Genomic DNA, 27,117 nt, shown 5'->3' on the forward strand with positions numbered 1-27,117 from the left:
TCCCTGATGGAATATGGCTCCCCAGACATGAATTTTTACTGGATGCTTTGCTTTCGGTTTCACAACATGGCGGTTTATTAATAGGGTATGTCCTATTAATAAATTTGTAGGACATGTAAGCTCGTATAAAGCAAATAGCCTAAATAAAGAGATGCATGGATTAATGTAAATAAATAAATCTTTTCATTATGGCATTGTTCAAAATGGCTTACCTGGCTTTCTATAGGTCCACCTGAGTTGTTTTACTGGTTTTCTAATATTGCAGACTGATGCTTTTAACTGTATTCTAAACAGAAGCTCACTCTGAATCTTTTTAGCAGATTGCTCATTGTCCTTGTGCAGTTTTTCGTCAATCGTTTTAAGTGCAGCACTATACAACAAACACATACAATAATTTTATTAATTAATTTTATTAACATTTTACATAAGTGTTGCTGAAATACTTGATTTGACAAAATGATAATACACAATACCTGTTCATTTTCCTTGCCTTGCAGTTGTTTTTCTAGGAAGGCCTACAGGGCTTTGATGTCTATAGTGTCGTCTTACAGTGGTGTTGGAGACGTGCACACCCGACTGCAACAGGAAAGCCCTGATGTCAGCAAGAGAGTGCTTTGATGTGTTGATGCATCAGTTTTTTTCATTGCAATAATTGGTTGAAATGATCTGTAATTAAATCTATAGTGGACCTTCAAAGACAACCCAGATGGGACTTGAACCTACAATACCCAACTCCAGAGGCTGATGCCTTATCCATTAGGTCACTGGGCCATGTTGCCAAGCTTTTGTCATGGAGCTCTTGTATGCCTTCAACAAGATGCCAACGCATGGAAAACTGCACTTTAGGATCTCGATGCCAGTTTGCATTTCGTCAAATAAGATGTGTGCAACTAATGGACAAACATTTTCTTTGTGCAAGCATTCACATTCGTGTCTCATTGGTCCTGGGGTATGGTGTGAGACTGGTCTTGAGTTTCAAATTCCAGACAAGGCCACTCTCATTAACATGAAATCACAACCATTCTGCAGCTATTTTCTTGTTTGCATTTCATCATCATCCACCTAACATGAGACCATTAGTTGAAAGCCACGGGGTACTTGAAGTCAAGATCTCCATTACCAGAGCTTTTCAGAACCTTTGATGTTTGTAAAGTGATTGGATAATTTAAGCAAGATTGGATAAATCTTAATTGAAGTGTGCAGCAAGTCTGAGAATTTGAAGCTAACTATTGACCTTAGATCATCACGCAAGGTTTGAGGGGACAAGTGAGGATTTTTTCCACACAATTTATATTTAACCCAACAAACACAACCCAAATGGGACTTAAACCCACAATTCCCAGCTTCAAACGCTGATGCATTATCCATTAGGCCACTGGGCCAATACTAGCATTTGCCATATCTGTTGTACGGTTTAGGAAGTTCTTGTAACTCAGAATACAGCACTTTAGGATCCCTACACCATATTGCATTCAGACGATCTGGTGACAAAACAGCTTCTCTGAAGAGTTTTCCATTGTCATGTCTTTTTGACCTAAGGGTATGAACCTAGCTTTTTGAAAGTCACAATGGATTGTGCTGCACAGCCAACTTAAAAGGAACTGCGTCAAAGACAACCCAGGTGGAACTCAAACCCACAATCCCCAGCTTCAAAGGCTGGTGCCTTATCCATTAGGCCACTATGCTGTTTCTATACTGCCTGTGAACTGTAACATGAATCCAGGGAGTTGCTGACACACATAACAAAAACTACATGAACAAAAAGTAGATTGGACCGGTTTTACAGAATTTTTTTTTTTTGACACTGCAGAGTGTTTCTACTGGGCTCATTGGTCTAGGGGTATGATTCTTGCTTTGGGTGTGAGAGGTCTTGGGTTCAAATCCTGAACGAGCCCTACATCTTTCACAGAAAAGCAGTGATGCTTTGGTGTTTCTGTGTTAGTTGTAGAAACTTTAGTTAATAAAGATTTAGTGGATTTCTGATCTAAATTAGTCTAACCTGTACAATAATACAGACAAAAAAGGAGCGGGAATGATTCGGTGGTTAGAATTGTTTATGGATCTTGAACAACGTACCAGCTTAATATGTAAGCATCATCTTTGTGTTTGTACACAGTCTCTTCTCTGTAGGCACCATGCAGGCTTCAAAATGGCCATTTGCGTTAGGTATCTCGTTACCCTTTTAGTCATAACAGGTAGTATGGAATGCCAATGAAGGAAGTTAATGACACGCAAACACATCTCAAGAAGGTTTTCACAGCTACTGTGTTTCATCCACCAAACACTGATCTCAAGTTAAAGGGAGATTTTCAAGAACAACCCAGGTGGGACTTGAACCCACAATCCCCAGCTCCGGAGGCTGATGCCTTATCCATTAGGCCACTGGGCCATGTCACCAATCTTCTATCAAGGATCTCTTGTATGCCTTCAACAAGATGCTACCGCATGGAAAACTGCACTTTAGGATCTCGATGACAGTTTGCATTCTATCAAATAAGAACTAATGGCCAAACATTTTCTTTCTGCAATCATTCACATTCATGTCTCATTGGTTCTGGGGTATGGTTCTAGTGTATAGTGTGACTGGTCTTGAGAGTTTCGAATTCCAGTCAAGGCCACTCTCATTAACTTGAAATCACAACCTTTCAGCAGCTATTTTCTTGCTTGCATTTCATCATCATCCACCTAACATGAGACCGTCAATTGAGAGCCATGGGGTACTTGAAGTCAAGATCTCCATTCCCAGAGCTTAGCAGAACCTTTTAGGTGTGTAACGTGACAGTGAGATTCAAGCAAGATTGGATGAATCCTAATTGAAGTGTGCAGCAAGTCTGAGAATTCGAAGCTAACTATTGCCCTCAGATCATCACACCTAAGCTTTGAGTAGACAAGTCAGGATTTTTTCACACAACTTAAATGTAACCTAACAAACACAACCCAAACAGAACTTGAATCCACAATCCCCAACTTCAACGAGTGATGCCTTATCCATTAAGCCACTGGGCCAATACTAGCATTTGCCATATCTGTTGTATGACTCCGGAAGTTCTTTTAACCTAGAAAACAGCACTTAAGGATCCCTATACCATATTGCATTCAGACGATCTGGTGTGTACACCTAATGACAAAACAGATTCTCTGAAAAGTTTTCCATTGTCATGTCTTTTTTGACCTAAGGGTATGAACCTAGCTTTTGAAGGTCACACTGGATTGTGCTGCACAGCCAACTTAAAAGGAACTGCATCAAAGGCAACCCAGGTGGCACATACTAAAAACAACAAGAACAAAAAGTATTTATAAAAAAGTAAGACTTTTTTTGGCACTGCAGGTTCTTTCTTCAGGGCTTGTTGGTCAAGGGGTATGATTCTCGCTTAGGATGCAAGAGGTCCTGGGTTCAATTCCCGGACGAGCCCTACAGCTGTCACAGAAAAAGCAGTGGAACTTTGGCATTTCTACATTAATTGTAGCACCTTTTAGTGTGACTTTAGTTAATGAACATTTAGTGAACTTCTAATTTAAATTAGTTTAACATGTACAATTATACAGACAAAACCGTCTGCTACCCTCAGGCAGATGGTTCCGCAGCATCTGGTCACGCACCAGCCGGCTAAAGGAAAGTTTCTTCCCTCAGACTATCAGGCTGATGAACACTTAATACACAACACACAGACTCTTCCATACCCTCACTGCACACCATCGATATGTAGCATGCACTGACCTTTAGCCAATCCATACTTGAAACAACACTGCCTGCAACTATGTGGACACCTATTCATTGTACATATCGCTGTCAATTTCACATTGTCATTTTATTTGTTATTTGTACTGTCATTGTATTTGCACTGTCATTTTTTTGCACTATCTGTATTTTTTACTGTTTGTACAGATAATTTTTCATGATTTTTGGTGAATTTTTCATTTCTCATGATTTTTTGGTGATTTTTCAAGATTTTTTCATGATTTTTCAAGATTTTTTCATTTTTCATGATTTTTCGTGATTTTTTCATTTTCCATGTATTTTCGTGATTTTCATGATTTTTTCATTTTTCATGATTTTTCGAAAAATTTTCATTTTTCGTGATTTTACGTTATTTTTTTAAAAAAATTCATTTTTCGTGATTTTTTGTGATTTTCCAAAAATTTTTCATTTTTTGTGATTTTTCAAAAATTGGATTTTTTGTTATTTTTCAAAAAAATTTCATGTTTTTCGATCTTTCAAAAATTTTTCATTTTTTGTGATTTATTGTGATTTTTCCAAAAATTACATTTTTGTGATTTTTCAAAAAATTTTCATTTTTTGTGATTTTTTGCGATTTTTCAAAAAAAAATTTTTGTGATTTTTCAAAATTTTTTAATTTTTTGTGATTTTTTGCGATTTTTCAAAAAAATTTCATTTTTTGTGATTTTTCAAAAAAAATTCTTTTTTGTGATTTTTTGCAATTTTTCCAAAGATTGTCATTTTTTGTGATTTTTTGCGATTTTTCAAAAAAATTTCATTTTTTGTGATTTTTCAAAAAAATTTCATTTTTTTTCGATTTTTCACAAATTTTTCATTTTTTGTGATTTTTGGTTATTTTTAAAAAAAAAATCATTTTTGTGATTTTTCAAAAAATTTTCATTTTTTGTGATTTTTTGCGATTTTTCAAAAAAAAATTTTGTGATTTTTCAAAAAAATTTAATTTTTTGTGATTTTTTGCGATATTTCAAAAAAAATTATTTTTTTTGATTTTTCAAAAAAATTTTATTTTTTGCGATTTTTCCAAAAATGTTCATTTTTTGTGATTTTTTGCGATTTTTCAAAAAAATTTCATTTTTTGTGATTTTTCAAAAAAAATTCTTTTTTGTGATTTTTTGCAATTTTTCCAAAGATTGTCATTTTTTGTAATTTTTTGCGATTTTTCAAAAAAATTTCATTTTTTGTGATTTTTCAAAAAAATTTCATTTTTTTGCGATTTTTCACAAATTTTTCATTTTTTGTGATTTTTCGTTATTTTTTTAAAAAAAATCATTTTTTGTGATTTTTTGTGATTTTTCAAAAATCTTTCAAAAATTTTTCATTTTTTGTGATTTTTCAAAAATTGGATTTTTTATTTTTCAAAAAAATTTCATTTTTTGCGATTTTTCAAAAAATTTTCATTTTTTGTGATTTATTGTGATTTTTCAAAAAATTTTCATTTTTTGTGATTTTTTGCGATTTTTCAAAAAAAAAATTTTGTGATTTTTCAAAAATTTTTAATTTTTTGTGATTTTTTGCGATTTTTCAAAAAAAAAATTTTGTGATTTTTCAAAAAAAAAATTTTTTGCGATTTTTCAAAAAAATTTCATTTTTTGTGATTTTTTTGCAATTTTTCCAAAAATGTTCATTTTTTTTATTTTTTGAGATTTTTCAAAAAAATTTCATTTTTTGTGATTTTTCAAAAAAATTTCATTTTTTGCGATTTTTTAAAAAAATTTCATTTTTTGTGATTTTTCAAAAAAATTTCATTTTTTGTGATTTTTTGCGATTTTTCAAAAAATTTTCATTTTTTGTGATTTTTTGTGACTTCAAAAAATTTTCATTTTTTGTGATTTTTCAAAAAAAAAATCATTTTTTGCGATTTTTCAAAAAATTTTCATTTTTTGCGATTTTTCAAAAATTTTTAATTTTTTGCGATTTTTCAGGAGCTGATGAAGAAGACAAGGCAGGAACTGATGAGGCCGATACAGGAGCCGATGAAGAAGCCAAGGCAGGAACTGATGAGGCCGATACAGGAGCCGATGAAGAAGCCAAGGCAGGAACTGATGAGGCTGATACAGGAGCTGATGAAGAAGCCAAGGCAGGAGCTGACGAGGCTGATACAGAAGCCGATGAAGAAGCAGAAGCAAAAACTGACGAGGCTGATGCAGGACCGATGAAGAACACTGGCAAGGAACTGATGAGGCTGATGCAGGAGCCGATGAAGAAGACTGGCCAGGAACTGATGAGGCTGATGCAGGAGCCTCCAATAAAGAAGTCGATGCAGGAGCCTTCAACAAAGTAAGTATAATAGTTAAAACCTTTCATTGACATAATCATACTTTTTGCACAGTCTCCCCATCTATGCCTACAAAACTGTATTCAGCAGTATATACACCACCTAATTGTGATGTACAAACGATGAACTTACAGCAGACAGTGGAGAGTCTGAGTGTGGCTTCTGTGAAAGATCTGCACAGGAACGTTTTCTTCTCTTTGCTTCCCCGGCTCCTAAATGAGCACAGTTGTGATTATCAGAACACAGTGTCTTGGTGTGACGACTTTTATTTATTAATGCATACAGTTGAAGCCGGAATTATAAGCCCCCCTGTTAAATTTGAGTTTATTTTTCACAATTTATGTGTAATGGAGAGAGGACTTGTTCAGGCACATTTCTAAACATAATAGTTCTAATAACTAATTTCTTATAATTTATCTTTGCCATGATGACAGAACATAATATTGGGTCACACTTTACAATAAGGTTTCATTAGATAATGTATTTACTAACATGAACTAATTATGAACAATGCTTGTACAACATTTTTAATCATAGTTCAACATGTACTAATGCTTTATTAAAATAATATTTAATGCTTAGTTGATGGACTGTGAGTTGGCATGGATGACTGTAACACGAACAAATACTGCATTAAGTGTATTGTTCATTGCTTGTTTATGGTAGTAAATGCTTTGACATTAACTGATACAAACTTATTGTAAAGTGTCACCCTTTAAGGTAACACTTTAGAGTAATAGTCCATTAGTTAATATTAGTTAATGCATTTACTGACATGACTTAGAAGTTTAATACATTAATTACAGTATTCATTCATCTTTGTTAACGATTTAATGTTTAAGTTAAATAACGTTAGTTCATTAATGCACTGTGCATTAAGTAATGTCAACAAGCACAACTTTGGATTTTAATAATGCATTAATGTTGACCTGTAATTAATAAATGCTGCACAAGATTGGTGACACTTAGTGTTAGTAAATTGATTAACTAAAGGACTATTATTCTGATGTGCTACCATATTTAGATTGAGAAAGTAAAGGCTTAACTAGCTTAACACTGTTTGTTCTGTAGCCAATAAAAAACATAAATAATAAAACAAATAAAACTTTCTTCAGAAGATAATATACTATCGTAAGTACTGTGAAAATGTCCTTGCTCCATTAGCTTGAATAAATATTTCACAGGAGCGTCCTCAACTGTAGTTCATGCTGCAACAGTATGAATAAATGTTAATAAGTGACATTTATTATGTGATATACCTTGTCTTTCAGAGGAGCTGAGTGGTTTCTTCGGCAGACCGCCTTTGTCCTCAACTGCTAAAGAAGGACAAAAAAAAAACACAAGATAGGCAAAAGTCAGTGTCAAAGCAGCAAGAAGACAATCTCATCAGCACAGTGTTTTGATGTTGTGTTTCATTGATTATGCTATGGTACATAAACAATTAAAGACAATAATAAAGGGTTATACACACTGCAAATTTTAGATTGTAGATTTAACTACCTTAGAGTTCAAATTAACACTCCCTCAGTGTTTATATGGGAACCACTATAAAAGTGTTAAAATAACACTTTTGAAAGTGTTAAAAAATTTTACCACTCAGAGAGTGTTAATTAGCAAACTCTTATTGTGTAAAATATATGTAAAATGTATATCAAAATACTGGCAGCAGTAGCCAAAACCAAAGATGAAATCAACTGAGAATAAAACTTTAAATAAAATAATAATGAATAAAAAAAATAAACAAGTTACACAATAAAATTTATTTTTATTTTCAACATCTTTAAAACAACTCATCACATTAAACAACTCATCACTCTGAATTACCACAACACTTAAAAATTGAACACCAATGAATTTGCTGTGCACCTTGTGCTTTTTTTTAAAAAATCACAAGAAATGAAAATTTTTTGAAAAATCGCAAAATATGAAATTTTTTTGAAAAATCGCAAAACATGAAAATTTTTTGAAAAATCGTAAAATATGAAAATTTTTTGAAAAATCGCAAAATATGAAAATTTTTTGTAAAATCGCAAAATATAAAATTTTTTTGAAAAATCGCAAAACATGAAATTTTTTTGAAAAATCGCAAAAAATCGCAAAATATGAACATTTTTTGAAAAATCGCAAAATATGAAAATTTTTTGAAAAATCGCAAAATATAAAAATTTTTTGAAAAATCGCAAAACATGAAATTTTTTTTGAAAAATCGCAAAAAATCACAAAAAATGAAAATTTTTTGAAAAATCGCAAAATATGAAATTTTTTTGAAAAATCACAAAACATGAAAATTTTTGGAAAAATCGCAAAATATGATAATTTTTTGAAAAATCGCAAAATATAAATTTTTTTTGAAAAATCGCAAAACATGAATATTTTTGAAAAATCACAAAAAATGAAAATTTTTTGAAAAATCGCAAAAAATCACAACAAATGAAAATTTTTTGAAAAATCGCAAAATATGAAAATTTTTTGTAAAATCGCAAAATATAAAATTTTTTTGAAAAATCGCAAAACATGAAAATTTTTTGAAAAATCGCAAAAAATCGCAAAATATGAAATTTTTTTGAAAAATCGCAAAATATGAAAATTTTTTGTGAAATCGCAAAACATGAAATTTTTTTGAAAAATCGCAAAATATAAAATTTTTTTGAAAAATCGCAAAACATGAAAATTTAAAAAAAAAACACAAAAAATCACAAAAAATGAAAATTTTTTGAAAAATCACAAAAAGTCACAAAAAATGAAAATTTTTTGAAAAATCGCAAAATATGAAAATATTTTTGAAAAATCGCAAAACATGAAAATTTTTTGAAAAATCACAAAACATGAAAATTTTTGGAAAAATCGCAAAATATGATAATTTTTTGAAAAATTGCAAAAAAATGAAATTTTTGAAAAATCGCAAAATATGAACAATTTTTGAAAAATCGCAAAAAATCACAAAAAATGAAAATTTTTTGAAAAATCGTAAAAAATCACAAAAACTTAAAATTTTTTGAAAAATCGCAAAATATGAAATTTTTTTGAAAAATTGCAAAACATGAAAATTTTTTGAAAAATCACAAAACATGAAAATTTTTGGAAAAATCGCAAAATATGATAATTTTTTGAAAAATCGCAAAAAATGAAATTTTTGAAAAATCGCAAAATATGAACAATTTTTGAAAAACCGCAAAAAATCACAAAAAATTAAAATTGTTTGAAAAATCGCAAAAAATCACAAAAAATGAACATTTTTTTAAAAATCACAAAAAATTTACATTTTTTGAAAAATCGCAAAATATGAAATTTTTATGAAAAATCACAAAAAATGAAAAATTTTTGAAAAATCGCAAAATCGCAAAATATGAAAATTTTTTGAAAAATCGCAAAATATGAAAATTTTTTGAAAAATCACAAAATATGAAATTTTTTTGAAAAATCGCAAAATATGAAAATTTTTTGAAAAATCGTAAAATATGAAAATTTTTTGAAAAATCGCAAAATATGAAAATTTTTTGTAAAATCGCAAAATATAAATTTTTTTTGAAAAATCGCAAAACATGAAATTTTTTTGAAAAATCGCAAAAAATCGCAAAATATGAAATTTTTTTGAAAAATCGCAAAATATGAACATTTTTTGAAAAATCGCAAAACATGAAATTTTTTTGAAAAATCGCAAAAAATCACAAAAAATGAAAATTTTTTGAAAAATCGCAAAATATGAAATTTTTTTGAAAAATCACAAAACATGAAAATTTTTGGAAAAATCGCAAAATATGATAATTTTTTGAAAAATCGCAAAATATAAATTTTTTTTGAAAAATCGCAAAACATGAATATTTTTGAAAAATCACAAAAAATGAAAATTTTTTGAAAAATCGCAAAAAATCACAACAAATGAAAATTTTTTGAAAAATCGCAAAATATGAAAATTTTTTGTAAAATCGCAAAATATAAAATTTTTTTGAAAAATCGCAAAACATGAAAATTTTTTGAAAAATCGCAAAATCACAAAAAATGAAAAATTTTTGAAAAATTGCAAAATATAAAAATTTTTTTAAAAATCCCAAAAATGAAAATTTTTTTGAAAAATCGCAAAAATAACATTTTTTTGAAAAATCACAAAAACTGAAAAATTTTTGAAAAATCACAAAATATGAACAATTTTTGAAAAATCGCAAAACATGAAAATTTTTTGAAAAATCGCAAAAAATCACAAAAAATGAAAATTTTAGAAAAATCGCAAATTATGAAAATTTTTTGAAAAATCGCAAAAAATGAAAATTTTTTAAAAAATCGCAAAACATGAAAATTTTTGGAAAAATCGCAAAATATAAATTTTTTTGAAAAATCGCAAAACATGAATATTTTTTGAAAAATCGCAAAACATGAAAATTTTTTGAAAAATCGCAAAATATAAAGATTTTTTGAAAAATCGCAGAAAATCACAAAAAAGGAAAATTTTTAGAAAAATTGCAAAATATGACAATTTTTTGAAAAATCACAAAAAATTAAAAAATTTTGAAAAATCGCAAAATATGAACAATTTTTGAAAAATCGCAAAAAATGAAATTTTTTTGAAAAATCGCAAAATGTGAAAATTTTTTGAAAAAACGCAAAATATGAAATTTTTTTGAAAAATCGCAAAATATGAAAATTTTTTGAAAAATCGCAAAACATGAACATTTTTTGAAAAATCACAAAACATGAAAATTTTTGGAAAAATCGCAAAATATGATAATTTTTTGAAAAATCGCAAAAAATGAAATTTTTGAAAAATCGCAAAATATGAACAATTTTTGAAAATTGCAAAAAATCACAAAAATGAAAAATTTTTTGAAAAATCACAAAATATGAACAATTTTTGAAAAATCGCAAAAAATGAAATTTTTTGGAAAAACGCAAAATATGAAAATTTTTTGAAAAATCGCAAAATATGAAAATTTTTTGAAAAATCGCAAAAAATCGCATTATATGAAATTTTTTTGAAAAATCGCAAAATATGAATTTTTTTTGAAAAATCGCAAAACATGAACATTTTTTGAAAAATCACAAAACATGAAAATTTTTGGAAAAATCGCAAAATATGATAATTTTTTGAAAAATCGCAAAAAATGAAATTTTTGAAAAATCGTAAAATATGAACAATTTTTGAAAAATCGCAAAAAATCACAAAAATGAAATTTTTTTTGAAAAATCACAAAATATGAATAATTTTTGAAAAATCGCAAAAAATGAAATTTTTTTTGAAAAATCACAAAATATTAAATTTTTTTGAAAAATCGCAAAATATGAAAATTTTTTGAAAAATCACAAAATATGAAAATTTTTTGTAAAATCGCAAAATATAAATTTTTTTTGAAAAATCGCAAAACATGAAAATTTTTTGAAAAATCGCAAAAAATCGCAAAATATGAAATTTTTTTGAAAAATCGCAAAATATGAAAATTTTTTGTAAAATCGCAAAACATGAAATTTTTTTGAAAAATCGCAAAATATAAATTTTTTTTGAAAAATCGCAAAACATGAAAATTTTTTGAAAAATCGCAAAAAATCACAACAAATGAACATTTTTTGAAAAATCGCAAAATATGAAATTTTTTGGAAAAATCGCAAAACATGAAAATTTTTTGAAAAATCGCAAAAAATCACAACAAATGAAAAATTTTTGAAAAATCGCAAAATATAAAATTGTTTTGAAAAATCGCAAAACATGAAAATTTTTTGAAAAATCACAAAACATGAAAATTTTTGGAAAATTCGCAAAATATGATAATTTTTTGAAAAATCGCAAAATATGAAATTTTTTTGAAAAATCGCAAAACATGAAAATTTTTTGAAAAATCGCAAAAAAATCACAAAAAATGAAAATTTTTTGAAAAATCGCAAAATATGAAATTTTTTTGAAAAATCGCAAAACATGAACATTTTTTGAAAAATCACAAAACATGAAAATTTTTGGAAAATTCGCAAAATATGATAATTTTTTGAAAAATCGCAAAAAATGAAATTTTTGAAAAATCGCAAAATATGAACAATTTTTGAAAAATCGCAAAAAATCACAAAAAATTAAAATTGTTTGAAAAATCGCAAAAAAACACAAAAAATGAAATTTTTTTTAAAATCACAAAAAATTTATTTTTTGAAAAATCGCAAAATATGAAATTTTTTTGAAAAATCACAAAAAATGAAAAATTTTTGAAAAATCGCAAAATCACAAAAAATGAAAAATTTTTGAAAAATTGCAAAATATAAAAAATTTTTTAAAAATCACAAAAATGAAATTTTTTTTGAAAAATCGCAAAATATAACATTTTTTTGAAAAATCACAAAAACTGAAAAATTTTTGAAAAATCACAAAATATGAACAATTTTTGAAAAATCGCAAAAAATTAAATTTTTTTGAAAAATCGCAAAATATGATAATTTTTTGAAAAATCGCAAAATATGAAAATTTTTTGAAAAATCGCAAAATATGAAAATTTTTTGAAAAATAACAAAAAATGAAAATTTTTTGAAAAATCGCAAAATATAAATTTTTTTTGAAAAATCGCAAAATATGAATTTTTTTTGAAAAATCGCAAAACATGAAAATTTTTTGAAAAATCGCAAAAAATCACAAAAAATGAAAATTTTTTGAAAAATCGCAAATTATGAACAATTTTTGAAAAATCGCAAAAAATGAAAATTTTTTGAAAAATCGCAAAACATGAAAATTTTTGGAAAAATCGCAAAATATAAATTTTTTTGAAAAATCGCAAAACATGAATATTTTTTGAAAAATCGCAAAACATGAAAATTTTTTGAAAAATCGCAAAATATAAAGATTTTTTGAAAAATCGCAAAAAATCACAAAAAAGGAAAATTTTTAGAAAAGTTGCAAAATATGACAATTTTTTGAAAAATCACAAAAAATTTAAAAATTTTGAAAAATCGCAAAATATGAACAATTTTTGAAAAATCGCAAAAAATGACATTTTTTTTGAAAAATCGCAAAATATGAAAATTTTTTGAAAAAACGCAAAATATGAAAATTTTTTGAAAAATCGCAAAATATGATAATTTTTTGAAAAATCGCAAAATATGAAAATTTTTTGAAAAAACGCAAAATATGAAATTTTTTTGAAACATCGCAAAACATGAACATTTTTTGAAAAATCGCAAAATATAAATTTTTTTTGAAAAATCGCAAAACATGAATATTTTTGAAAAATCGCAAAAAATGAAAATTTTTTGAAAAATCGCAAAATATAAAATTTTTTTGAAAAATCGCAAAACATGAATATTTTTGAAAAATCGCAAAAAATGAAAATTTTTTGAAAAATCGCAAAATATAAATTTTTTTTGAAAAATCGCAAAACATGAAAATTTTTTGAAAAATCACGAAAAATGAAAATTTTTTGAAAAATCGCAAAATATGAAATTTTTTGGAAAAATCGCAAAATGATTTTTTTTGAAAAATCGCAAAACATGAAAATTTTTTGAAAAATCACAAAAAGTCACAAAAAATTATAAAATTTTTGAAAAATCGCAAAATATGAAATTTTTTTGAAAAATCGCAAAACATGAACATTTTTTGAAAAATCACAAAACATGAAAATTTTTGGAAAAATCGCAAAATATGATAATTTTTTGAAAAATCGCAAAAAAATTAAATTTTTGAAAAATCGCAAAATATGAACAATTTTTGAAAAATCGCAAAAAATCACAAAAAATGAAAATTTTTTGAAAAATCGCAAAAAATCACAAAAACTTAAAAATTTTTGAAAAATCGCAAAATATGAAATTTTTTTGAAAAATTGCAAAACATGAAAATTTTTTGAAAAATCACAAAACATGAAAATTTTTGGAAAAATCGCAAAATATGATAATTTTTTGAAAAATCGCAAAAAAATGAAATTTTTGAAAAATCGCAAAATATGAACAATTTTTAAAAAATCGCAAAAAATCACAAAAAATTAAAATTGTTTGAAAAATCGCAAAAAATCACAAAAAATGAACATTTTTTTAAAAATCACAAAAAATTTACATTTTTTGAAAAATCGCAAAATATGAAATTTTTATGAAAAATCACAAAAAATGAAAAATTTTTGAAAAATCGCAAAATCACAAAAAATGAAAATTTTTGAAAAATTGCAAAATATAAAATTTTTTTTAAAAATCCCAAAAATGAAATTTTTTTTGAAAAATCGCAAAAATAACATTTTTTTGAAAAATCACAAAAACTGAAAAATTTTTGAAAAATCACAAAATATGAACAATTTTTGAAAAATCGCAAAAAATGACATTTTTTTGAAAAATCGCAAAATATGAAATTTTTTTATAAAAATCACAAAAAATGAAATTTTTTTGAAAAATCGCAAAATATAAAAATTTTTTGAAAAATCACAAAAACTGAAAATTTTTTGAAAATTCGCAAAATATGAACAATTTTTGAAAAATCGCAAAAAATGAAAAATTTTTTAAAAATTGCAAAATATGAAATTTTTTTGAAAAATCGCAAAAAATGAAAATTTTTTGTAAAATCGCAAAATATGAAAAAATTTTGAAAAATCACGAAAAATCATGAAAGATGAAAAAATCTTGAAAAATCATGAAAAAATCACCAAAAATCATGAAAAATTCACCAAAAATCATGAAAATTATCTGTACAAACAGTAAAAAATACAGATAGTGCAAAAACAATGACAGTGCAAATACAACGACAGTACAAATAACAGACAAATAAAATGACAATGTGAAATTGACAGCGATATGTACAATGAATAGGTGTCCACATAGTTGTAGGCAGTGTTGTTTCAAGTATGGATTGGCTAAAGGTCAGTGCATGCTACATATCGATGGTGTGCAGTGAGGGTATGGAAGAGCCTGTGTGTTAAGTGTTCATCAGCCTGATAGTCTGAGGGAAGAAACTTTCCTTTAGCCGGCTGGTGCGTAACCAGATGCTGCGGAACCATCTGCCTGAGGGTAGCAGACGGTTTTGTCTGTATAATTGTACATGTTAAACTAATTTAAATTAGAAGTCCACTAAATGTTCATTAACTAAAGTCACAGCAAAAGGTGCTACAATTAAAGTAGAAATGCCAAAGTTCCACTGCTTTTTCTGTGACAGCTGTAGGGCTCGTCGGGGGATTGAACCCAGGACCTCTCGCATCCTAAGCAAGAATCATACCCCTTGACCAACGAGCCCTGAAGAAAGACCCTGCTGTGCCAAAAAAAATTCTTACTTTTTTATAAATACTTTTTGTTCTTGTTGTTTTTAGTATGTGCCACCTGGGTTGTCTTTGATGCAGTCCCTTTTAAGTTGGCTGTGCAGCACAATCCACAATAGCGATCTGCTAAAAAGATTCAGAGTGAGCTTCTGTTTAGAATACAGTTAAAAGCATCAGTCTGCAATATTAGAAAACCAGTAAAACAACTCAGGTGGACCTCTGGAAAAGCCAGGTAAGCCATTTTAAACAATGCCATAATGAAAAGATTTATTTATTTACATTAATCCATGCATCTCTTTATTTAGGCTATTTGCTTTATACGAGCTTACATGTCCTACAAATTTATTAATAGGACATACCCTATTAATAAACCGCCATGTTGTGAACCCGAAAGCAAAGCATCCAGTAAAAATTCATGTCTGGGGAGCCATATTCCGTCAGGGATCTGGACCGCTAGTTGTGTTAGAAGGTTAGTTCAAATCTCTTTAATATGATTGAATCGTTTCTTTGCAGTTTCTTTATTTATATATATATATTTTCTATTTTCAGGAATTATGGACAGATGTTTTTACGAAGACACTATAATAAAATTCAATCAGGCTCCATACGTAAAACAACACTTTAAGAACCATATCACTTCTTCCAAGGTAGATACAGTATGTAGGCCTACTGTACCAACTGTGTGTGTGTGTGTATACATGTTCACTGATGTGTGTGTGTGTGTGTGTATACATGTTCACTGATGTGTGTGTGCACACGTTCACTGCTGTGTGTGTTGAACTTTTTTATCAATCTAGATGATTATTGAATAATTAATAAAGTAAACACATTGCTTAAAGGGCACATAGTTTACCCCTTTTTTAATGATTTAACATTATTATTATGGTTCTTCTGAGTGTGCCAGTCTAGGTTCAGTTCAAAACACAATCCAGATTTTTTTATTATAATGTGTTATAATGTGTCATTTTAAGGGCGTGTACACAGCTCGCTGTTTTACATTTACTTTTAGTCATTTAGCAGACGCTTTTATCCAAAGGGACTAACAAATGAGGACAAGGAAGCAATTATCACAACTATAAGAGCAACAATAAATAAGTGCTGTAGGCAAGTTTCAGGGCTGTAAAGTCTAAGAAGGAAAGCATTAGTAATGTAAGAATTTTTTTTTTTTTTTTTGAGTACAGTTAGTGGTATAGCTAGAGGCAATTGCAGATTAGGAAGTGAAGAGGAGACTAAATAGTTGAGTTTTAAGTCGTTTCTTGAAGACAGCAAGTGACTCTGCCGTTCTGTTGCAGTTAGGGAGTTCATTCCACCAACTGGGCAGATTGAATGCGAGAGTTCGGGAAAGTGATTACTTCCCTCTTTGGGATGGAACCACGAGGCGACGTTTATTCACAATACGCAAGTTTCTTGAGGGCATATAAATCTGCAGAAGTGAGAGCAGATAAGAGGGAGCAAAGCCAGAGGTTGCTTTGTAGGCAAACATCAGAGCTTTGAATTTGATGCGAGCAGCAACTGGCAGCCAGTGCAAATGGGTGAGTAGCGGAGTGACATGTGCTCTTTTCAATTCATTAAAGACCACTCATGCTGCTGCATTCTGGAGTAGCTGAAGGGGCGTATTGCTTCGCATGAAAATTAGTTTCAAATTCAGTCGGTCGGTGAGTAAATGAATATGATGAATGAGAACACACAGGCATGTGCGTATAGAGATATAATGTAATGCTGTACAGTAACGTGTCAATTGTTTGTTTCAGTTGTCTTTATTTGAATGGTTTCGTGAGGATGTGATGGTGTGCTTTATCTGGCTGATTCCTGCTGAAGTGGGCGGGTTGTGTGACGTTTGATTCGGGGGATGTTATGGGGCGGGGTTTGCGTGACGTGCTGCGAGCTACTAGCCCGACAGTGGAAACGCAACATGATTTCGGCCTCACTGCTTAACCTCCTGGGCAATTGCCCCGGCTCATCCTGGCTCGCACTGGCCTCAGCTCACAGCCTAGAAGTCCAATGAACTATCCATTGCACCACAGAGCTCCTGCCTCTAGCACTGTTGCACAGAAAGCAATTTTTGGTACTCTCTGGCCCATAAAAGCACAGCTCACTGCAGATAAAGTACTGCTGGGATTCATACATAGGATCTTCTGTTTACTAGACAGGTGTTTTGACCAACTAAGCCACAAAACCAGACAGGGGGTATCTGTTTAATCGAAAAAAGAAACGGTAAAAACGGTAGCACTGCATGTTTGAATGTCTAGACTTAAAAATTTTAAAGTCCAATTGGTTACGCATCACCATACCATGCTATATAATGCCATCGTCCAAAACCCTCTTAATAGTACAATATTAAAATTGTTTTATTATTCAATATATAATCAAGGTTTCCCTTCTTAAACCAATTAACTTCTCTCTATAAAGCTTCAAAAATTGCAACAAATGAACACTCCAATGAAACAATGTACAAATAAAATAAAAATGAAAATAAAACATTTACTTAAAACATTTCAAATTTTCCCAAAAGTCCAGTACAGGTGATGAACACTCAAAAAGATTCTTTTGCAAAACAACTAGGTTGCAAATTCAGTTCAAGAGATCTAGGATGTTGCACTTGTGAGTTTGTTGTAAATTTACACTCTTACCATGACGCTGAATAGGTTTCACTTTGTATCTTTCCAACAGGTGTATCCAAAAAATCCACTTAATGGGAGGCTCGCCAGTCCAACTCCACAATTAGACACGCACCGATGGAAGTTGAGACAATCCAAATCCAGAAAAGAGTTCACACTTCAATTAATTTGAATGCAGAGCAGATCACATTCAGCAACTGACTTCAATAGAACATCTCACCGATGAAAAACCAGAAGATGCATAAGCAAACAAACAAAGGGGAGAAAAAAACCATTAGCATTTTACAGTGTATGCATTATCTCAGCTTAACACATTTGTAAATAAACAGCAACAATAAATGACCATGTATATGCTTCTCTCTGCTGAATTTCTGTGTTTTTCCTATTTCTTTCTCCTATTTGGCATTTTCTTTTTACAAATGACAGCATTTTACTTAAACTCTCTCACTTAAACTTTACACAATCACTTGTATAATACTGTGTATAATACTGTGTTTTTACTAGACCAAACAAATGGTTAATTAATGAAACACATTTTGACACTAGTTTTAATCATGTTATAATGAAAACAATTAAAAAAAAAACACGAACTCACCAAGGAAATCATTCAAAATCAAAGCGAAAAGCCAGGAAAACTCCAGGGGGCACTCGTGTGCAGATTTTACTCACAGATACAAATCTTGTTTTTTTCTCTCAATCCTTCATTAAAGATATATGATAGAAATCATTTCAGCATCTTATTAATGGTCAGTTTTCACAGTTAATACACATTTAAAACATTAAAATATATATTTACATTTACATTTAGTCATTTAGCAGAAGCTTTTATCCAAAGCGACTTACAAATGAGGACAAGGAAGCACTTACACAACTAAGAGCAACAATGAATAAGTGCTGTAGGCAAGTTTCAGGTCTGTAAAGTCTAAGAAGGGAAGTATTAGTAGTATTAGTATTAGTATTTTTTTTTGTGGGTACAGTTAGTGTGATATTCAGAGAGGCAATTGCAGATTAGGAAGTGAAGTGGAGACTAAATAGTTGAGTTTTTAGTCGTTTCCTGAAAGTAGCGAGTGACTCTGCTGTTCTTATGCAGTTAGGGAGTTCATTCCACCAACTGGGCAGATTGAACGTGAGCATTCACGAAAGTGATTTCTTCCCTCTTTGGGATGGAACCACGAGGCGGCGTTCGTTCACAGAACGCAAGTTTCTGGAGGGCACATAGATCTGCAGAAGTGAGAGCAGATAAGAGGGAGCAAAGCCAGAGGTTGCTTTGTAGGCAAACATCAGAGCTTTGAATTTGATGCGAGCAGCAACTGGCAGCCAGTGCAAACGGGTGAGTAGCGGAGTGACATGTGCTCTTTTCAATTCATTAAAGACCACTCATGCTGCTGCGTTCTGGAGTAGCTGAAGGGGCGTGTTGCTTCGCATGAAAATTAGTTTCAAATTCAGTCGGTCGGTGAGTAAATGAATATGATGAATGAGAACACACAGGCATGTGCGTATAGACATAAAATGTAATGTTGTACAGTAACGTGTCAATTGTTTGTTTCAGTTGTCTTTATTTGAATGGTTTCGTGAGGATGTGATGGTGTGCTTTATCTGGCTGATTCCTGCTGAAGTGGGCGGGTTGTGTGACGTTTGAATCGGGGGATGTTATGGGGCGGGGTTTGCGTGACGTGCTGCGAGCTACTAGCCCGACAGTGGAAACGCAACATGATTTCGGCCTCACTGCTTAACCTCCTGGGCAATTGCCCCGGCTCATCCATTACTTAAAACATTTCAAATTTTCCCAAAAGTCCAGTACAGGTGATGAACACTCAAAAAGATTCTTTTGCAAAACAACTAGGTTGCAAATTCAGTTCAAGAGATCTAGGATGTTGCACTTGTGAGTTTGTTGTAAATTTACACTCTTACCATGACGCTGAATAGGTTTCACTTTGTATCTTTCCAACAGGTGTATCCAAAAAATCCACTTAATGGGAGGCTCGCCAGTCCAACTCCACAATTAGACACGCACCGATGGAAGTTGAGACAATCCAAATCCAGAAAAGAGTTCACACTTCAATTAATTTGAATGCAGAGCAGATCACATTCAGCAACTGACTTCAATAGAACATCTCACCGATGAAAAACCAGAAGAAGATGCATAAGCAAACAAACAAAGGGGAGAAAAAAAACATTAGCATTTTACAGTGTATGCATTATCTCAGCTTAACACATTTGTAAATAAACAGCAACAATAAATGACCATGTATATGCTTCTCTCTGCTGAATTTCTGTGTTTTTCCTATTTCTTTCTCCTATTTGGCATTTTCTTTTTACAAATGACAGCATTTTACTTAAACTCTCTCACTTAAACTTTACACAATCACTTGTATAATACTGTGTATAATACTGTGTTTTTACTAGACCAAACAAATGGTTAATTAATGAAACACATTTTTGACACTAGTTTTAATCATGTTATAATGAAAACAATAAAAAAAAAAACACGAACTCACCAAGGAAATCATTCAAAATCAAAGCGAAAAGCCAGGAAAACTCCAGGGGCACTCGTGTGCAGATTTCACTCACAGATACAAATCTTGTTTTTTTCTCTCAATCCTTCATTAAAGATATATGATAGAAATCATTTCAGCATCTTATTAATGGTCAGTTTTCACAGTTAATACACATTTAAAACATTAAAATATATATTTACATTTACATTTAGTCATTTAGCAGAAGCTTTTATCCAAAGCGACTTACAAATGAGGACAAGGAAGCACTTACACAACTAAGAGCAACAATGAATAAGTGCTGTAGGCAAGTTTCAGGTCTGTAAAGTCTAAGAAGGGAAGTATTAGTAGTATTAGTATTAGTATTTTTTTTGTGGGTACAGTTAGTGTGATATTCAGAGAGGCAATTGCAGATTAGGAAGTGAAGTGGAGACTAAATGGTTGAGTTTTTAGTCGTTTCCTGAAAGTAGCAAGTGACTCTGCTGTTCTTATGCAGTTAGGGAGTTCATTCCACCAACTGGGCAGATTGAACGTGAGCATTCGCGAAAGTGATTTCTTCCCTCTTTGGGATGGAACCACGAGGCGGCGTTCGTTCACAGAACGCAAGTTTCTGGAGGGCACATAGATCTGCAGAAGTGAGAGCAGATAAGAAGGAGCAAGGCCAGAAGTCACTTTGTAGGCAAACATCAGAGCTTTGAATTTGATGCGAACAGCAACTGGCAGCCAGTGCAAACGGACTAGCAGCGGAGTGACATGTGCTCATTTCGGTTCATTGAAGACCACTCGTCTGCTGCATTCTGGAGCAGTTGAAGAGGCTTGATAGAGTTAGCTGGAAGCCCAGCTAGTAGAGAGTTGCAGTAATCCAGTTTGGAGAGAACAAGAGCTTGAACAAGGAGTTGAGCTGCATGTTCAGAAAAGAAGGGTCGGATCTTTCTGATGTTATAGAGTGCGAATCTGCACGATCGAGCAGTTCTAGAAATGTGTTCAGAGAAGTTTAGTTGGTCATCAATCGTTACTCCAAGGCTTTTCAAGGCTCTTGTACGACGATTCCAAAAGGCGTGATCTCAACAATAGGTGGTAGACACTTTTGCCCAAAACCACAGGTTGCCTTTGAGTCATTCCTTAAGCTTACTTGGCCCTACACCGTTTTCTAATCTCCCTAATTTAAAACAGCTCAATTAAGTCATCGGCTTCATTGTAGAGTACCCCTAGTATCTGAGCCTGCACTGCGCAATGAAATTAAAAAGCAGAACAGGATGGACAGATGCCAAAAATGTTGGAAACGCACCACTCCTAAGTCAGTGAAGAAAAAGGGCAAAGCTTGCAACGCTGGTGGGACTTGAACTCAAAACCTTTAAATGACTCAGTTCACAGCCAAGAAGTCCAATGCGTTATCCATTATCTTAGATTAAATGATTTCCATTTTCCGAGCTGACAGAGGGTTTGGATGTAATGAAACTGGATATTCCAAAAAACACTTAACACATGATTAAGGGTAGATTAAATAAAAATAAAATAATGCATTTTTTGCTTTGATCTTGAACAGAGGCCAGGTTACCGGTCAGGTTTGAGACATGATCATCCAGACTCTAAAAGACCACGTCCGTCTTGTCAGCATTTTCTGCATCCTGACATGCTGGTTTTTGTTGTGTATTTATTTCTTCTTCGATTTTTGTTATCGGGCAAATGTCTCTTATAATTAATTTTTGTGGCGCTGTGGCTTAGCTGGTCAAAATGCCTTGTAAACAGGAGATCCTGGGCTCAAATCCCAGCAGCGCCTTAGTTCAGGTGGTGCGTGTGCTTTTTTTTATACAGATTAACGAAATGAATTATAAAACTGTATAGCTTTGATGCATAATGGATAGTGCGACAAAATGAGTTACATTTGAGAGCTCATCTGATTCACAACTAGTTGACTGCACACCCATGTTTTTAAGTTGTTTATCTCCCCCTCCATATTCTCCATTCCTCAAACCTATTGAGGATTTTTTTCCTGCCTAGAGATGAAAAGTGTATGACCGAAATCCAAACACATGTATACCCCTTCTCCAAGCTATAGCAGTTGATGCTTTTCGTGGCTGGATTTGCCATGCAAGGTGACATTTGCCCCACTGCTTGGCCACACCAATACAGAAAAGAGAATGCAGTATAGCTGTTTTTTTTATTTATTTATTTTTTTACTGTAACTGTATTTAGTAAATACTTCTGTTGATGGTATATGTAGACCACATTTTCTGCAACTTTGTGTTGGTTGGGATGAACACTGTGTACGCTGTTTTTGTGAGGAAAATACAGTAAAATATATTTGGTATTTGTTTGTTTTGTATTAAAACAATTTTCGAAAAATTTTACAATGCACTTCTGTAGGTCTATGTACTGTCTGTAGTAAGTGTAACACTGAACAGAAGAAGGCTTACAGAAAGTCATTATGATGAATAGAGAAGAAGTGGTCATAGTGTTTTACATTAAGCACATTAGTGTTCAACTGATCTTATGAATATCTATTAATGTGATGGCTTGTGTGTGTCAATTGAAAACAAAATACCTTTTTGAGAAGAAATCACATTGTTTTGAACTTATAGTTTCATTTTGCAGAAGAATTGAAGAGTTTTGCCCAATGTGTGTGTGTTTTGTGATTTGTGTGTAGAGTTCTGACAATATGAGACATGCTTTCAGAAAATGTGTGTAAACAACTGGAAAAAACTGTAAACAACCTCTTTGGTTGTCATTTTAGGACCTCCAGGAACAAGTTTGGTGACCCCTGGCTTAAAAGCATAGTTCTCTCAGACAGCAACTTTACAGGGCAACACTATATGCTGAATGGCTCAACCGAAATTTTAACCTGTTATTTCTCACGGAATGAACGAGAATCATACTCCTAGACAAGCAAGCCACTATGCAAAGTAATGTTTTGTGGCGATACTTCATGCTGGCAAACTGGAATTATTCGAAAGACATTTTTATGAAAGACATAATGTGCTGTAAAACGCAGTACACCTGCAAGGTCTCATCTGGTATTTGAACCTGGGACCTCTCACACCAGAAGCGAGAATCACACCCCTAGACCAATGAGCCACTAATGTGATAGGATTTCACATGGCGTCAGAAGCATCAAATAGTCAGAAATCTTTCTCTAAAGGGAATCAAGGGCACCCTAAGCGAGAATCATACCCCTAGACCAACAAACCACAAAAGCTTAAATATTTCACAAGACTTCAGAAGCAACAGATGGTCAGAAATCCTTATCTAACAAACATTGAAGCAGGGCTTTTGCTTCATTTGGACCCAGGACTTCTACAATGGTTCGTCCAGGATTTGAAAACGGGACCTCTCGCACCTTATGCGAGAATCAAGCCTGTAGACCAACAAGCTACTGCAAAACAGCCACTTTACATGGCAATACTATCTGCTGACAAACTGGAATTCTTCAAAAGACATTTTTACGAAAGACATAATGAATTTCACAAGGTGTCAGATAGTCAGAAATCTTTCTCTAACGAATCAAGGGCACCCTAAGTGAGAATCATACCCCTAGACCAACGAGCCACTGCAGAACAGCAACTTTATTTGGCAACACTATCTGCTGACAAACTGGCATTCTCAGAAAAAAGGCCTCTGTGTAAGCCACAACGACCTTACAAAACAGCGGACAACTGTAAGGGCTCAACCGAAATTTGAATCTGGGATTTATCATTGCATGAACGAGAATCAAACTCCTAGAACAGCAAGCCACTATGCAAAGGAATGTTTTATGTGGCGACACTATCTGCTGACAAACTGGAATTCTTCGAAAGACATTTTAATGAAAGACATAGTGCCCTGTAAAACACATAACACCTGTAAGGGCTCGTGCGGGATTTGAACCCGGGACCTCTCACACACGAAGCAAGAATATTACCCCTAGACCAACGAGCCACTAAGTTGAATGCATTTCACATGATGTCAGAAGCATCAGATAGTCAGAAAACTTTCTCTAACGAATCAAGGGCACCCTAAACGAGAATCATACCCCTAGACCAACAAGCCACTGCAAAACAGTAACTTTATATGGCAACACTATCAGCTGACGAACTGGCATTCTCAGAAAAAGGCCTCTGTGTAAGCCACAACGCCCTTACAAAACAGTGGACAACTGTAAGGGCTCAACCGAAATTTGAATCTGGGATTTCTCACGGCATGAACGAGAATCATAGTCCTAGACAACCAAACCACTATGCAAAGGAATGCTTAATGTGCCGACACTATCTGCTGACAAACTGGAATTCTTCGAAAAAGTTTTTTTATGAAAGCCATAATGCCCTGTAAAACAACAGAATAACTGCAAGGGCTCGTCCGGGATTTGAACCCGGGACCTCTCGCACCCTAAGCGAGAATCATACCCCTAGACCAACGAGCCACAAAAGCATGAATATTTTACAGGACATCAGAAGCAACAGATGGTCAGAAATCCTTATCTAACAAACATTGAAGCAGGGCTTTTGCTTCATTTGGACCCAGGACTTCTACAATGGTTCGTCCAGGATTTGAAAACGGGACCTCTCGCACCTTATGCGAGAATCAAGCCCGTAGACCAACAAGCTACTGCAAAACAGCCACTTTACATGGCAATACTATCTGCTGACAAACTGGAATTCTTCAAAAGACATTTTTACGAAAGACATAATGAATTTCACAAGGTGTCAGATAGTCAGAAATCTTTCTCTAACGAATCAAGGGCACCCTAAGTGAGAATCATACCCCTAGACCAACGAGCCACTGCAGAACAGCAACTTTATTTGGCAACACTATCTGCTGACAAACTGGCATTCTCAGAAAAAAGGCCTCTGTGTAAGCCACAACGACCTTACAAAACAGCGGACAACTATAAGGGCTCAACCGAAATTTGAATCTAGGATTTATCATTGCATGAACGAGAATCAAACTCCTAGAACAGCAAGCCACTATGCAAAGGAATGTTTTATGTGGCGACACTATCTGCTGACAAACTGGAATTCTTCGAAAGACATTTTAATGAAAGACATAGTGCCCTGTAAAACACATAACACCTGTAAGGGCTCGTGCGGGATTTGAACCCGGGACCTCTCACACACGAAGCAAGAATATTACCCCTAGACCAACGAGCCACTAATTTGAATGCATTTCACATGATGTCAGAAGCATCAGATAGTCAGAAAACTTTCTCTAACGAATCAAGGGCACCCTAAACGAGAATCATACCCCTAGACCAACGAGCCACTGCAAAACAGTAACTTTATATGGCAACACTATCAGCTGACGAACTGGCATTCTCAGAAAAAGGCCTCTGTGTAAGCCACAACGCCCTTACAAAACAGTGGACAACTGTAAGGGCTCAACCGAAATTTGAATCTGGGATTTCTCACGGCATGAACGAGAATCATAGTCCTAGACAACCAAACCACTATGCAAAGGAATGCTTAATGTGCCGACACTATCTGCTGACAAACTGGAATTCTTCGAAAAAGTTTTTTTATGAAAGCCATAATGCCCTGTAAAACAACAGAATAACTGCAAGGACTCGTCCGGGATTTGAACCCAGGACCTCTCGCACCCTAAGCGAGAATCATACCCCTAGACCAACGAGCCACAAAAGCTTGAATATTTTACAGGACATCAGAAGCAACAGATGGTCAGAAATCCTTATCTAACAAACATTGAAGCAGGGCTTTTGCTTCATTTGGACCCGGGACTTCTGCAATGGTTCGTCCAGGATTTGAAAACGGGACCTCTCGCACCTTAAGCGAGAATCATGCCCGTAGACCAACGAGCAACTGCAAAACAGCCACTTTACATGGCAACACTATCTGCTGACAAACTGGCTTTCTCAGAAAAAAGGCCTCTGTGTTAGCCACAACGACCTTACAAAACAGCAGACAAGTGTAAGGGCTCAACCGAAATTTGAATCTGGGATTTTTCATTGCATGAACGAAAATCATACTCCTAGACCAGCAAGCCACTATGCAGAGGAATGTTTTATGTGGTGACACTATCTGCTGACAAACTGGAAATCTTCGAAAGACATTTTAATGAAAGACATAGTGCCCTATAAAACACATAACATCTGTAAGGGCTCGTCCAGGATTTGAACCCAGGACCTCTCTCACCTTAAGCAAGAATCATACCCCTAGACCAACGAGCAGCTACAGTGATTAAATTTCACATGGCGTCAGAAGCATCAGATAGTCAGAAAACTTTCTCTGACGAATCAAGGGCACCCTAAGCCAGAATCATACCCCTAGACCAACGAGCCACTGCAAAACAGTAACTTTACATGGCAACACTATCTGCTGACAAACCGGCATTCTCAGAAAAAAGGCCTCTGTGTAAGCCACAACGCCCTTACAAAACAAAAGACAAGTGTAAGGGTTCAACTGAAATTTGAACCTAGGATTTCTCATGGCATGAACGAGAATCATACTCCTAGACCAGCAAGCCAATATGCAAAGGAATGTTTTATGTGGCGACACTATCTGCTGACAAATTAGAATTCTTCGAAAGACATTTAAATGAAAGACATAGTGCCCTGTAAAACACATAACACCTGTAAGGGCTCGTCTGGGATTTGAACCCGGGACCTCTCAGACCCGAAGCGAGATTCATACCCCTAGACCAACGAGCCACCAAATTGAATTAATTTCACATGATGTCAGAAGCATCAGATAGTCAGAAAACTTTCTCTGACGAATCAAGGGCACCCTAAGCGAGAATCATACCCCTAGACCAACAAGCCACTGCAATACAGTAACTTTATATGGCAACACTATCAGCTGACGAACTG

The 27,117-nt window shown here is 32.6% G+C and overlaps 4 protein-coding genes, 1 long non-coding RNA gene and 3 other non-coding genes across 9 annotated transcripts in view; 4 read left to right on the plus strand and 4 right to left on the minus strand.

Moving 5' to 3' along the window:
- Positions 1–27,117, plus strand: part of LOC148682349 (uncharacterized) — a 771,506-nt gene that overhangs the window by 153,504 nt on the left and 590,885 nt on the right. The window lies entirely within an intron of this gene.
- The window catches only part of LOC141381810 (uncharacterized), a 203,854-nt gene that overhangs the window by 120,537 nt on the left and 56,200 nt on the right, over positions 1–27,117 (plus strand). The window lies entirely within an intron of this gene.
- Positions 1–27,117, plus strand: part of si:dkey-237m9.1 — a 110,754-nt gene that overhangs the window by 57,154 nt on the left and 26,483 nt on the right. The gene's annotated exons all lie outside the window — the stretch shown is intronic.
- The window catches only part of LOC137490983 (uncharacterized), a 471,679-nt gene that overhangs the window by 31,956 nt on the left and 412,606 nt on the right, over positions 1–27,117 (minus strand). The gene's annotated exons all lie outside the window — the stretch shown is intronic.
- On the minus strand, positions 2,317–2,389 carry trnar-ccg (transfer RNA arginine (anticodon CCG)). The gene has a single exon. It is a non-coding gene; the product is annotated as a tRNA-Arg (tRNA).
- LOC148682352 (uncharacterized) lies at positions 3,181–8,673 on the plus strand. The gene is made up of 3 exons (XM_088649892.1): positions 3,181–3,258; positions 5,382–6,016; positions 7,286–8,673. The coding sequence occupies exons 1-3, from the start codon at positions 3,181–3,183 to the stop codon at positions 7,332–7,334; spliced, it is 762 nt and encodes a 253-aa protein (XP_088506018.1). The 3' UTR covers positions 7,335–8,673.
- On the minus strand, positions 24,646–24,717 carry trnap-agg (transfer RNA proline (anticodon AGG)). Its single transcript has one exon. It is a non-coding gene; the product is annotated as a tRNA-Pro (tRNA).
- Positions 25,854–25,925, minus strand: trnap-agg (transfer RNA proline (anticodon AGG)). The gene has a single exon. It is a non-coding gene; the product is annotated as a tRNA-Pro (tRNA).

The sequence above is a fragment of the Danio rerio genome, chromosome 4 (genome assembly GCF_052040795.2).
Source record: "Danio rerio strain M-AB ecotype USA chromosome 4, GRCz13ab, whole genome shotgun sequence".
Classification (NCBI taxonomy): Eukaryota; Metazoa; Chordata; class Actinopteri; order Cypriniformes; family Danionidae; genus Danio; species Danio rerio.